Genomic DNA, 13,266 nt, shown 5'->3' with positions numbered 1-13,266 from the left:
TTGTATTTACATGCCAGAGACGCAGTACCTAACCTACTTAGCCCCAAAAAAATGAACATGTGGTACCCAACATCAGGTTCCAGTACGATGATGTGGTGAGCCTCAAGTACTGGAAGCTCATCCAATCCTTCAAAAACACTTTTAAGTCTCCTGGGGATTTAACAACTCTTTGCTGACAATCAGAATGGAACAGACATGTAACTTGAAATAACCAGTCTGTACACATCTAGGAAAAGCTGAAAGTCAACCAAAAAGCCTGTGCATACATTTCCATTGACATGTATCACTGCTGCAGGATACGAATAGATAAAAAACAATAGACATTATTTTGAACAAACACAGCTTTAAAATCTGCACAAAACAACAGACACAAAAGCTTTAAAGAGAGGTGAAATAAGTAAAATTCCTCTTACTGAATGACAACTAAAGGCTTCGCTTCCTACCTGATAATCTGTTTTGATGAGTGGTACTCGCTCATCAAAAGTAAACCACATGCTTGAGTATTCTGTCAGATTGAAGTCTGAGAGCTCAGGGCCTTGTAAAAGTGGACACAATGTCAAATTCCAATGAAGTCTGAATCTTGCCTTTACCTCCATAATGCCCCCCTTCCAGTCTCCATAAGCTGAATTGAGTACTTGGCCTCTTCTCCCACCATCCAGACACCTGGTTCAGTTACAAAGCAGTATAACCCAGGATGTACAAAAGCTGTTTTAATACACTGGCTTAATTCCAGTGACCCTTACGTTCTCAAATACTATGCCACATAGCCAGGAAATCACATATGAGCAGCATTGTATCATGTTTGATTGAGACTAAGATAGTATTGTCATTGAAACATTAATTTCCCTTACTGTTTTATGTTAAGATTTCAGCTCTGCAACTCCGACGCTGGTACGACCTAGTTACTATTATACCAGCACGAGTGTTGAGCCCTACTTGCTCAGCACTCCCTGCTGGTTTTCATTATAATATTTATATCTGTAAGGAAAAAAAACCCTCAAAACTCAATCATGCTTAATACCTTTACACCTGCAACACCCCAACGCCACAAAAGGGCAAAGAAAGACTCCTGAAAGGCTCTCCACCTGCAAATCGTCACAGCTGCAGGTCTTGTCATACAAGAGATGCTACAAAGCTCAACATGGGGCTGTTGATATTTTAGAGGCTGCTCAAAATTGCTTTCCAGCCTCATTTCTATTATTTTCACAAGTTCCTTTCCCATTACTTAAGCAATGCACACTTGGGGAAAATTCTGTCTGTCCTAGCTGTCAACTCCCATATTTTTACCAAATGTCTTCAGACATAACTTAGCTGGGAACAGGAAGACAGCATTTGCCACATTCAGAAATGTTGAATATATTTAGTTACTTTTAATGGCATTCCTCTTCACACAAGATCCACAACATCTCTACCCACCAACTGGGATGGACTTGGGTTGAAAAGAATCTTTGTGTCTAGCGTTTTATATAGAAGAAAACAGAGCAGGACAGTTCAGTGGTAAACACAGTACACAAAGTTTTTTACTTTAAAAACAAAAACAGACATAGGTTTCACATGTCTCCTTAAAAAGCCCTCTCAAAGGTAAAAATGCAAGTTGGTAATTTTAGGGATGGGGGTGGGGGCAGAGTGTCCAGAGTTTTATAAATGTTTGGAAGACAACCAAAAAACCACGGTGACAAAAAGCCACCTAAACATGCTAGATCTCCATCTTATTCTCTGGACAATTAATCAGGGCTCATCTAAACCTGTCTTCCATCCACACAGAAAAATGTCTGGATTAGCTATCAAGGTGCTTAAGGATAACAGACACTGAACAATATATCACTCTTCAGAGATTATTATGGCAAAAAGATCAGCTACCACTGCTGGAAATTTAATACATTCCTTGCAATTCCTTCCCAAAGACAGACACATTTTCCAACCAATGGGGAGACAATTTTAGAGCATCTCATCCCAACAAGCCACACAGGCAAATGTAGGATATAGCAGTAAATTAGCTTACTGGGGAGTACCGACCTTTAGACGATGTGAGCTCCAGCAGCCTTCAGGTGGTAGAGCCTTATCCCCAGTTCAGAGCGCATACGTTTTGCTTTTATGCCAGGAAGGTTTCAGCTTAACCCCTGGTTTGACAAACGAGCTGTCACATCAGCGCTGCTCAAAGTGCCATGCCTAAGGAAGACTGGGGAAAGGGCACCTTCACTGATGTAGCTCACCCTAAATCCTGTGAGAGTGATGCAGCACATACACATTTGTTTCACTTCATGCACCCTAATGAATAGGAGAAAACTGCCTTCTATCTGTCTTTTCCATAGGTAACCTACAACTTTCAGAATACGCACCAATCGCAGCCCATGAGTTGAACAGGGGAAGGAAAAATAAAGAAAAGCTCTCCCTCCTCTAAATTTACAATGAACAAGTTCTGCTTCTGCAAACTTGATCATGCTGTCAGTCCTTTCTTTCTCCAGAACAACTCATACCATTAACCCCAAACAAAGAACAACATTCACTTGAAGGACCTGAAGATACATTACCATACAGGAATGGGACCTCTAGGTTTGCCCAGTTTTTAAGGATTTTGCTTTACCTGTTTTCTCTGAAAGTGTTTTTCATGCACGTCCTCCCATCAGCCCAGCTTTGAAGCAATCACTGGTTATAAATAAGCAGAAAGACTCTTCCTAACCACTCACAGTGCCTTGGAGAAATGGCATTAAAAATAATCTGCAAACAACAGTCATGCTCAGGTAGAAACTTTGGCAAGCAAGAAGATAAAGAGGGAATCTGAAGCCATCTCACTGATGGATTTAAACTCTTAAAGTAGCAAGCAAATGAACTTATAGACACTGAGCTCCCAAGGTACCTATCAGGTGGAACTGATTTTGTGAGCATTCGCTACGTCTGATGGCCATGCCCTGAATCATCACTCCATACAACTCAAAGAGATTGTTACAAATTAATTTAGCATGCCCTGAATCATCACTCCATACAACTCAAAGAGATTGTTACAAATTAATTTAGCATGCCCTGAATCATCACTCCATACAACTCAAAGAGATTGTTACAAATTAATTTAGCTAAACTAACAGTGTTCTTACAGCGCAAATGGGCAACTCTGATATGCCAGCAGCTAGCCACAGCTTGGCTGGCAAGCAGCTCAGGGGACACCAGCACAACTCCTGGCTTCTCCCCCAAAATGTGGTGAGGAACCAGGGTCACCTTCTCTCCTGCACTGCGGGAAACCCCTCGCCCCATTGTGCTTGACAGAAAGCTTCCCTGGGTGAGTGAGCAGGTCGACTGCAGGCTGCACAAGGAGGAGGAGGAAGTGAAGAAGGGCTGAGCCAACCACCCACAGCAATCTGACGGCACTGAGCAGCAAGTTGCAAACTCATGACAGTGCCTCTTGCTTCCCAACAAGTAGGGACGCAAACAGGAAGGCTGCAGATGTTATGCTATCATTACCTTAAAAACAGCTCTCCCCCCAAAAAAGCATTATCAGCTGGAGATGTTAACATTCAATTATTCAGTAACACGTGGCATTTAGCATGTGGAGACAGCAAAATAATCAGGCCCTACAAGTTGAAGTGTGTAGATTTGGTTTATCCTAACAAAGGGATTACTCAGATGCTTTCACATGATTTGCCACATCAGTTACACTCATGCTGTGGCTTTCCATTGCCATCTTTAGGACAGAAAAATAAGCAGGATTAACACAACATGAGACTTCACGCGGACCTGTTCCTTTTGAGCCATTCTGGAGTCCTCATCTGGCAAACATGCTCCAGTCAGCCACTGTAAAACACTTGTGTCCTTCACTTGTAGGGACTGCTCATGGACTCATGACTAATCATGCAGATCTGTTCATTTTGAGCTATTCTGGACTTCTCACCTGGCAAACATGCTCCGGTCATCCACTGTAAAACACTTGTGTCCTTTACTTGTAGGGACTGCTCATGGACTTAGGCATTAACATATAACTAAACGTGGGCAGAATCAAGGCATTAAGGTGTCTCTCTATATTTTTACCACCTTTTTTCCATGGTATTTAGTTTACTTGGAGAATGACTCTTACGAAACATTTAATGAAAGCATAATAGCAACAACAGACTTTATTTTGTAAGTGAAAGTGAGTTTTCTTTAAGGAAAATGGCTTAAAGGGCAGCTGAAAACTGATGGGAATCGAGGATGAATGCTTTTTTCCCTTGTTAAAAATCCCCCTCAGTTTTGCCCCGCTGAAGTCACTGGAAATGTCACTGATTTCCACAGACCCGCAAACAGGTTATTTATTTTAGCAGCTTATGCATGAGCAGATAGGAAAAGGAAAGAATGCTGGTCAGCGAAGTGAAACTCTACAAAAATCTTTGCAACTGTAAAATACTCTTATGAATAAAATTACATGTTGATAAAGAAGAGCCAGGTCACCTGGGAGTGAGAGACATCTCTGTCACATGATGCTTCACATCCTAAAACCTGTGGATCCAAGAATATACAAATAATATTTCTTGGTCTAAAGCCTTTAAATGCAACCTGCTGCTGAAACTGGAAATCCCCTGTGCGCTCTGGCCTTCCATTAAAAATTATTTATGAATGGCCGCATGAACTGAGCAGCAACCTTTCCTTTCCATCCCCAGGCCTGTGGTACAAAGTGCTGAAGCCAAAGAAAAAAAAAAAAAGATAAGTAAAGGCAAAACAAGCAATCCATCCTTGTCCTGGACTTATATCAAGGCTGTTAACAGAGATTTTTGCCTTACATACAGAAACCTGAATACAGCTGGCCCAGGCGCTCCTACACTTGCAGCGCTGGGCTGACCAAGGGCGGGGTTCACACAGCCCACACGCCCGCCCGTGCTGTGAAGCCCATCTTCACCCCATCCCTCCAGGCACCACAGCACAGAGCCAGTTTGGGACAGTGGAAGAGGGTCCTGCCCCAAAGTTATTCTTCTGAGAGGTTCTTCTGAGAAAGTCTCCATTGAGTTTTTATTTGTTTTTACAGCTTTAAAGATTCAAGTATGGGGAAGAAAATAATTCCCACCTGTATTTCCTAAAGTATTATTTTTAGTGCATAACCCTGTTGCTTGCACAGTGGCTTTAGACAAATATCTTCCAAAAAGTGCAAGATAGTGAAGATGCTGAAGTGAAGGTAAAGAAAATAGGTTTTGTAATGAATATCTCTTTTATTCCCCAGCTGACAGGATGGGAATTTTTAGATACTCAGACCAAAACCTTCCCAGCTCATTTTCAGCTGGCAGTCATCTAATTCAGTTGTCTTTTACAGCCGAGTATAATCATTGTCACGAGGTACTTCATTTTTCAAGTTGGAAAAAACTGAATGACAGATTTCCTGTAGAGAATGCAGCCTAATTTCCATAATGGGACCTTTAAAAGTTACACTATTACAAAGATTTATCTCCTTTTCACATGGTAAAATGTGGGTTTTTTTCACATCCTCAAGCACACCTGCTTCCCCGCAGCTAGGGGGAAGTCACAGAGACAGAATACTTCACCTCCCAAAAACCAAGTCCTTTTCCAATAAAGACTCAAGAGGAAGCAGACAACCAAATCCTTTATAAACAATGCTATTTCATCATAAACCCAAATTGAATGACCATTAGGATGCATGCCCGCAATAAGAGGAGGAAACGACATACATGTAGTATCAAGTCATTGCTGATAGTTCTAAGTTAGTATTTGTGTAACACCTTGAAAAAAGAAACTCCAAAACCAGCAGGTATCAGGCTGTATGTCAACCCACACATGCAACGCCACAAACCTACAGTGATGACCCACTGAGACAGTCTGGCTTCAGGTGCAGCACAACCAGCTCCTACATCACAGCCCTGATGATTCTGTGTCCAACTGAGGGCTCGTGGAGGGGGGTGACCCAGCCACCTGCCCAGCTTGGACACAGGAACCACAGCACAGAGATGTAGTTACTCACTTATCCTGACAGCACTGGGCTCAGACCTTCCCAAAACTGTTCTCTTACAACAGAATCACATATTGCAGGGGTTTTTTTTCCCCAATATAAGTTAGTTGTAAACACCCATTTCTTAAAATGTCTGACAGGTTGGATGGTACTTTGGGCAACTTGGTCTAGTTGAGGTGTCCCTCCCCATGGCAGGGGGATTGGGACTAGATGATCTTTGAGGTCCCTTCCAACCCAAATCAGTCGGTGATTCTGTCTGTGATTCTGTGAAATATAACTACCCAGTTGCCAATGGGAAGTAAACAATTTGTCACAGGACAGCTCTGTAGTATCACACAAAACTGCACTGAATCAATTTTAACTATAAATTACATCAGTACCCTGCAATCGTGCTATTAGTAATACAACATCCCCCCACCAAAAAAAAAAGAAAGTTTGTCTACTTTAAAATGTCAGTTACACACCATATTAGAAAAAAACATCTTTTGGAGCTGACAATCTGAAGATGTGTTGTGCTCCACAGTTTGATGACACACAGATCTGAAAAAAAATGCCCCGAGTGTCCAACACCTTTGTGTGGATTCACTGAAAACAGAGACACCTGCTTCCATCAGAGGCCGTGCTCTGACTCTCAGACTGAGTCTGGAAACTGCACAGGAAGACTTCCTTCCTATCTACCTTACATTTCTGGATGCTCTCCATCAAAGCTTAGGTGCATAAGCAGCCAACTGACTCTTTATTAGCATGAGCATCCACTGTCTCACCGGAGGTTTTCTTTTTACTGACACTGCAGCTCCCACAAGTTTCCTTTGAAATCATGAAAATTTAGCTGTCTTAAAACCTGAGCACCAAAAGCCCAAATACTGCAGCAGGTCACCTCTGATCACAGGGCTTAACCACAGTCCGTGTCTGAAAACAGCTGAAAATCTTCATCGCCTCGTTCAACACCAGCCAACATCATGCCTGAAGCGGGCACATCATCGTTCAACATCATGCCTGAATGTCACCCAAGCGCAGTCACGGCATTCCAACTGGCAGATGCTGACACCTTTCATCCTTCCAAGCAAGCAGGATGATGCAGGGGGCTCGTTTGGGGTGAGAGGCAGCCTTTGCCCTTAAAAACTGCCTTTGGTTTGTCTTGTGCAGTGATGGTGCTTGGTTTGGCTTTGGATCCCAGGTCACTTGGTGTTAAGGCAGTGATTTTTCAAGGGCTTCTGCATCCCACAGAATCAAGAGGGGCTGTTTTGTTGATAGATCTAGTTAGCGGTGGCTATTTACAATAAAGACATCCGACATGGCAATGGCAGTAAAAGGAAAAGGCTGCCTTCTGACCCCAACCCAAAAGCCCCACTACTAAACAGTTAAGCGTGAAACCTCCTCGCCACAAGCGAGGATGGAGAACTTTCCTCCACCAGAAGATTTCTTCTCCTGCTTGCCAAGGGCTGCGCGTAACCCAACGCGCAGAGCAGTCGCTATCAGGAAACAATGCCACATTCCTTGAATACACTCGCCCCGGTGGTATGATATCTGCAGCCCAACACCGACGGCATCCAAGCTAAATGAATAAATATTTGCATTGCGAAGTTGGATTTGCCTTGGAATACGCTCGCTCCTCATGTGGTTTTGACACATGTGAGCTGTCAAATAAATCACAGCTCGCTGGGTGCGCACACTGAAAACAATTTGTCTATCTTGTTAGGAGCCATCGCATGCCTCAGTTTACGAGGTGTGAAACTGGGAGGGGAAGGTTTTTACATGACCGGGACAACTATATATGGAGCCCGTCGAGGGAACATCAAACGCCAACACCCGCCCCACCAACGCCGCGCATCCCTGCGCTCAACTCCCGTGCCCGCTTCCCACCGCCGCCTCGACGGCACCGCAGCCGCAGCCCGTGGCCACACGCACCAATCACCGGGGGAAGGAGCGGGGCGAGGAGACGCTGCCGGCGCCCCCGTGGGGCCGCCACGTCCCGGGGACCGGCGGTTGCGGGGCACCGAGGGGACGCCCAACCGGGGCGGCGGCACAGGCCGGGGGCGAGGGCGGCGCGGCGGGTGCCCGTCCCCGGGGGGGGGCGGGCGGGCGGACCTACCTCGGATTTCCACACGACGTAGGCGGCGGGGCGAGGCCCGGGCGGCGAGGGCTGCCCTTTCCTCTGCTGCAGCCAGCGCCGGGGCGAGGAGAAGATGCTGTTGGCGGGGCCGGCGGGGCCGCTCAGCGCCGAGGCCGAGGGGGCGCGCGTCAGGAAGGGCAGCTCCCAGCCGGGGCTCCGCTTCCCGCGGGGGTTCTCCTCGTCGAAGAGCGCGCTGCCCGGCGGCGACCGCTCCAGCGGGGTGCTGGGGGTGGAAAAGGAGGCGCCGGGGGGCGGCAGGGCGCCCCGGGGACCGTAACGCACCCCCGGGGGGCTGCCGGCCGCCCGCGACCGCGGAGACCGCCCCACGGCATCGCCGTCCTCCCGGCCGCCGCCGATGATGGCGGGGTCGAGGCTGCGCGTCTGGCGGAGCCTCCGCTTGGAGAGGCTTTTGGCGGCGACGGGGGCGGCGGCGGCCGGGGAGGAGCAGGAGAAGACGCTGCTCAGCAGGCTCTGCGCCGACATCGCGGCGGCCGCTGCCCCGGGCACGGCGGGGGTGGCCGGGGGTCCCGGGGTCTCGCTGTCTCTGCCTGCGGACCCCGCCGTGGCGGCGCGGAGCGCCGTGGCTTCCGCGGCAGCTTCCCCCAACCCCACACACACCCCCGGGCTCAGCCCCCGGCGGCGCGGACCGACGGCGGCACCGGGGGGCTCATGGCGGCGTCTGGCTCCGGGGCTGCTCCGGGGCTGCCGCCGCCGCGGTCACTTTGCTGGGAGGGAGAGGGAGGGAAAGGGAAAAAAAAAAAAAAAGTTACGAGAGAAAAGGGGAGGGAAGGAGGCAGCAGCGGAGCTTTTATCTCGGCTCGCCACAGCCTGCCAGAGTCACTCCCCCCTCGGCTGCGAAGCGCACGGGAGCCGCTCGCCGCCCCCCCCCCCACCTCCCACCCCGTCGGGTCCCGGGTGGCAGGTCCCGCCTGCCTCTCCCCCCACCCCTGGCCCCCGAGACGGGGAGAGCCGGTGCCGGTGTGTTCCGCAGCCCGGCGCTGCCGCGGGGTACCCACGTCGGGGTGGCGGCGGCCGGCAGCCCCGCCGGACTGCGCGGGCACTGGGGCTGCGCTCCTGAGCACTGCCCCGGGCGGCCCCGACGGGGCGCTGCGGCAGCCCCGGCGTTGCGCGGTTGAGTTTTGGGGAGGGATCGAGTAGCGAGGCTCAGTCGTTCTTCGGAGCGATTGTTCCGGAGGTGAAGCCGGGCAAAGCCCCGGCCTGACCCCACCGAGCCCAGCGCCGCATCCCCGTCCCGCCGGCGTCCCTGTCCCGAGCGGCGGGGGCGCGCTGGGATGCGGGTCGTGGGACCCCCGCATCCTCCGCTTGTCGGAGAGTGCTGGTGCCTTCAGGGGAAACTTGCGAGGAAGAGCCATGGTGCTTGCAGCAACCAACACACGTCTGTTGTGCTACCAGGACCGGGTCTCCAATGGATCTTGGCTCCCAACTGTGCTCTGACTCAAGTCGCTCCATCCCATTTCCCAATCTACAAAGACTGTCTTATGTACGGAACCACAACAATCACCCTTTTCAAGGGCACACTCTGCCACTCCTCTCTGATAGCCTGTGCAGAACAACTGCACGCAGAAGCACGTGGGTGTGAGTCCCACAGGCAGCATGGGTCACCCAAGACGTGTGGTACATCATGGCAGCAGAAAAAAGGAGTGGGATCAACGAAGCTAAGCCTCCTCAGAACAAACAACTAAACTTGCTTGATCCTCTGTAGAGACTCTCTGCTCTCTCTCCAAGCATAGGCAAGGAAACCTTCCAAACTTGGGAAAGCCAAAACCGTAAAGAAACGCAGGAACAGAGGAAGAATACCGCAGAGCCCCACGAAGGCAGGCAGGCAGGCAGCCAGCTCCTTCCCCACCTGGAGAGGAGGAAGCAGTCCCTCAGCTGTGGGATCTGACTCCTGCCCCCCTCTCCCAGCCGGGAACACTGAGTCCTTTCCCCCACTGGAAAGAATTCAACGGTGATGCTTGTCAGGTTCTTTCCAGAGGCCCTACGCCATCATTCACTTACTACTTCAACTTTATTAAGCTGCAGCTAACTGCTAGCTTCATGGATGAGGACAGATCCGTCGCTTCTTTTCTCAGTGAGTACTACAGCCAGTAGATTTTTCAATGTGGAAAGCAAAACACACAAACCCAAATCCTGGTTTGCTTTCAGACCTACACTTTTATTTGTGGAGGGCATAGAAGACACCTAGGGAGAGACTAGCCCAGAGCTCCAGTGCAAGTTTTGAATCTCTCTTGTCTCAGATGAAATCACTGTTAGACTACTGGTTTAATGGTTCCTTGGGGGCTAGGTATCCTTTTGACGTGTGAGAAACCACCATCTTCCCAGTCTCACCAAAAGTATCACAAACAGCTCCTGAAATTCCTTAGAAAAAGACTGACTGTTTTGGAAAACAAAACCAAAAACACACAAAACAAACCTTCAAGCACAACCCAAGGGTTATTTCCCCCTCGTGCTGCATTTCCTCCTCAAATTCTATACTGCATGGTTGGGTTGTCCTCCCAGGTGTCCTGGAGCTTCTGCAGGTAACTGCCTGCTCCATGGCAGTATTTTCTAGTTTCATCAATAGAGGGAGTAGACAAGTTCATTCCTTTGTGGCAACTATTTAAGGTTCATAAAGAGAAACATCAGGCTCACCCAGCCACTTCCAAAAGGAGGTGTTCTGGTTTTATGTAATGTTTCCAAATGGGATGTTTTTCTCTTTTTGTTTGAAAAGGAGCTTTCCCCCCCAACTCCCAATATTTTAATAAACTGTTCTATTGCCTAATTCCAAACCCTCCTAGTTCCTCCATAGCTAAGTCTGCAGCTGTTTCTGTTTAAAGCTTCATTTTGCTTCATTAATGCCTTCAATAAGGTCTCATGCCTGAGACTAGAAAGAAGGTCTGAAGCATAAAACAATGATCTGAGCTTTTTCCTGCAGTTCTGTGCCCATGCTAATAATTTGGTTGAGAGAGATGTGTCTGCAACATGGCTTTACAGTCGTGTGGCTCCAAGTGTTCAGCTTTGATCCTCTCCAGACGTACCATAGGAACACGAAGGGACAGGAAGACAGGAGGAAAAAAAGGCAAAAGGGAAATACAGAGCTGTAACCTCATGTGGAGCAGAGAGGACAGTTGCATCTGCCTCCAAAATCCACTGGAAGTGGTTCCTGCCGTTCTCAGTAGGGTGAATTGCCCGCTTTGAAGAGATGATGCTCTTGGGTACTGCCAGCAGGCAAACCTCCATGTGCACACTTACACACCATGCACACAGGCTGTGAAAGGAGATGGAAACGACCAGGTAAATGCAACCTCAAGAGCTTACAAGTCAGTTTACAAGTACCTACAAATGAAACGGGAGCAAAGCATTCTTATTTCCACCTACTTCTGTCTGGGTATCACTATTGCCCAGCTGGTTTTCTTCATGAGTGCCTTCATGAAAAACTGGAGGATAGAATTTGTTACACAGAGACCTGGAGAATCATCAGAGCTGTAGCTGAGGGAGCAAAGACAGCACATGCATAAAGATGCTTCTTGTGTAGGCAGCTCTCTGCTGCTGTCCGTATCTTTCAGAGACAACTGCAATATAAGCACCTAGTGATTATTTTCTAAGTTGCTGTTTATTACCACTGCTAACTGCATTGTTGTGACACTTGCCGACAGCACCCATGCATGCAGCTGGGCTCCAGGGCTCTGGTGGGCACTGTACCAGCACAGAACAGAACGCCCTGGTCCCCAGGCTTTAGAACTAACCTCCAGCTGAGAGGTATCAACTGTGTGGCCATGTAAGAGGAGGAATAGTGAGACAATACTAGTTGACCTGATAGTGGCCAGCAGCCCTTCTCTTCTGAAGCAAAGCTGTTTGTGTAACTGCTGCCTGTAAGGCTGCAATGGCAGTCAAGGAACTGGACAGTCCTTCCTGGAGCTGGGAGTAGCGGTACAGACAGAGGTGTGCTGGCTGCTGGAGTTGGAAGGGCTTCCCTAACAGTTTGCGCTGTCGTGGGTTTTTACACAGTGAAAGCTTAAATCCAGTGAGAATGTTTACTCTTTGTTTCGTCTCTCTGCCCACCACTGACTTACACAGCTGTCAGCTGATGTGCTGCAACATGAAAGATCTCAACTTTTCAAGTCTGTATCCCTGAAAGTCAGCAGGAGTGATAGGGATAAATAATGGAATAAAGATTCAGAAGTATTCTGAGGGGTGAATGCATCTGGAAATTATGACTTTCCATTCATCGGTTTTATTCTAAAATATCTTCCAAGCTCAGTCTTTTGTGTTTGTGTGGCAAGGTTTCAGTAGCCAGGGGGTGGGGGGCGGCTGTCAATAGGCAGGGACAAGGCTGAGGTACTCAATGTCACCTTTGCCTTGATCTTCACTGACAGAGTCTGCCAGCCCTTTATGCCTCAAGAAGAGACTCTGTTAGTCATGAAAAAGCACCGAGTCAGGAATCTTCTCTTGAGGAATCCCAACCCATGCAAGTACCTGACAAGTGCTAGAGAGAGCTGGCCAATGTCACTGGAAGGCCACTGTTTATCTTTGAAAGGTCATGGGAATTTGGAGAGGTACCTAATGGCTGAAAAAGGCTAAATGTTGCACCTTGTCTTCCAAGAGAGCAAAGACAAGCCAAGAAGCCACAGGCTGATGAGCTTCACTTTTGTAAAGTCACAAAAGCAACTTCTCTTGGAAGCCATTTCTGGGCATACAGAGGAGGAAAAGGTGACTGGTGACTAAGGGTAAATCATGCCTGACCAACCTGATCATCTGCCTTGATCCATGGATGATGGGAGAGCAGTGTATAAAAGGGTCCTGGCCTTTTCCCTTTTCCAGTCAGTGGGAACTTCACCAGATTGCCACAACTTCTCAAATGTGATGAAGAGTGGTTTATCAGCTTCATCTGTGAGTTCCCTCAGGACCAGTGGACGCATCTCATCAGGTCCCATGGATTTGTGCACCTTCAGATTCTTTAGACAGACTCAAACTCTTGATCTTCTCCTACAGCGGGTGGTTCTTCCCAGTCCCTGCCTTTGCATTGTGTGACATGGGTGGTGTGCCTAGAGGACTTGCTGGCGAAGACTGAGGCAAAAAAGTCATTGAGCACCTCAGCCTTCTCCACATCCCAGGTAACCAGGTCTCCCATATCATTCTGGAGGGGGGTCACATTTTCCCTCATCTCCCTTTTATCACCAGTGTATCTATAGAAGCTTTTACTTGTTCATCTTAACGTCCCTGGCCAGATTTA

General features: G+C 48.3%; 1 protein-coding gene across 1 annotated transcript in view; it reads right to left on the bottom strand.

Moving 5' to 3' along the window:
* The window catches only part of ARHGAP6 (Rho GTPase activating protein 6), a gene marked incomplete at both ends in the record, with an annotated part of 331,990 nt that extends 323,474 nt beyond the window's left edge, over positions 1–8,516 (bottom strand). The window contains one exon of the mRNA XM_084275292.1: positions 8,013–8,516. Coding sequence (XP_084131418.1) covers positions 8,013–8,516 — 504 coding nt within the window. The remainder of the gene's footprint in view (positions 1–8,012) is intronic.
* Positions 8,517–13,266: the final 4,750 nt, after the last annotated feature.

The sequence above is a fragment of the Gallinula chloropus genome (genome assembly GCF_964237585.1).
Source record: "Gallinula chloropus genome assembly, chromosome: 1".
NCBI classification, from domain to species: domain Eukaryota; kingdom Metazoa; phylum Chordata; class Aves; order Gruiformes; family Rallidae; genus Gallinula; species Gallinula chloropus.
This window is presented reverse-complemented; position numbering and strand designations above follow the sequence as displayed.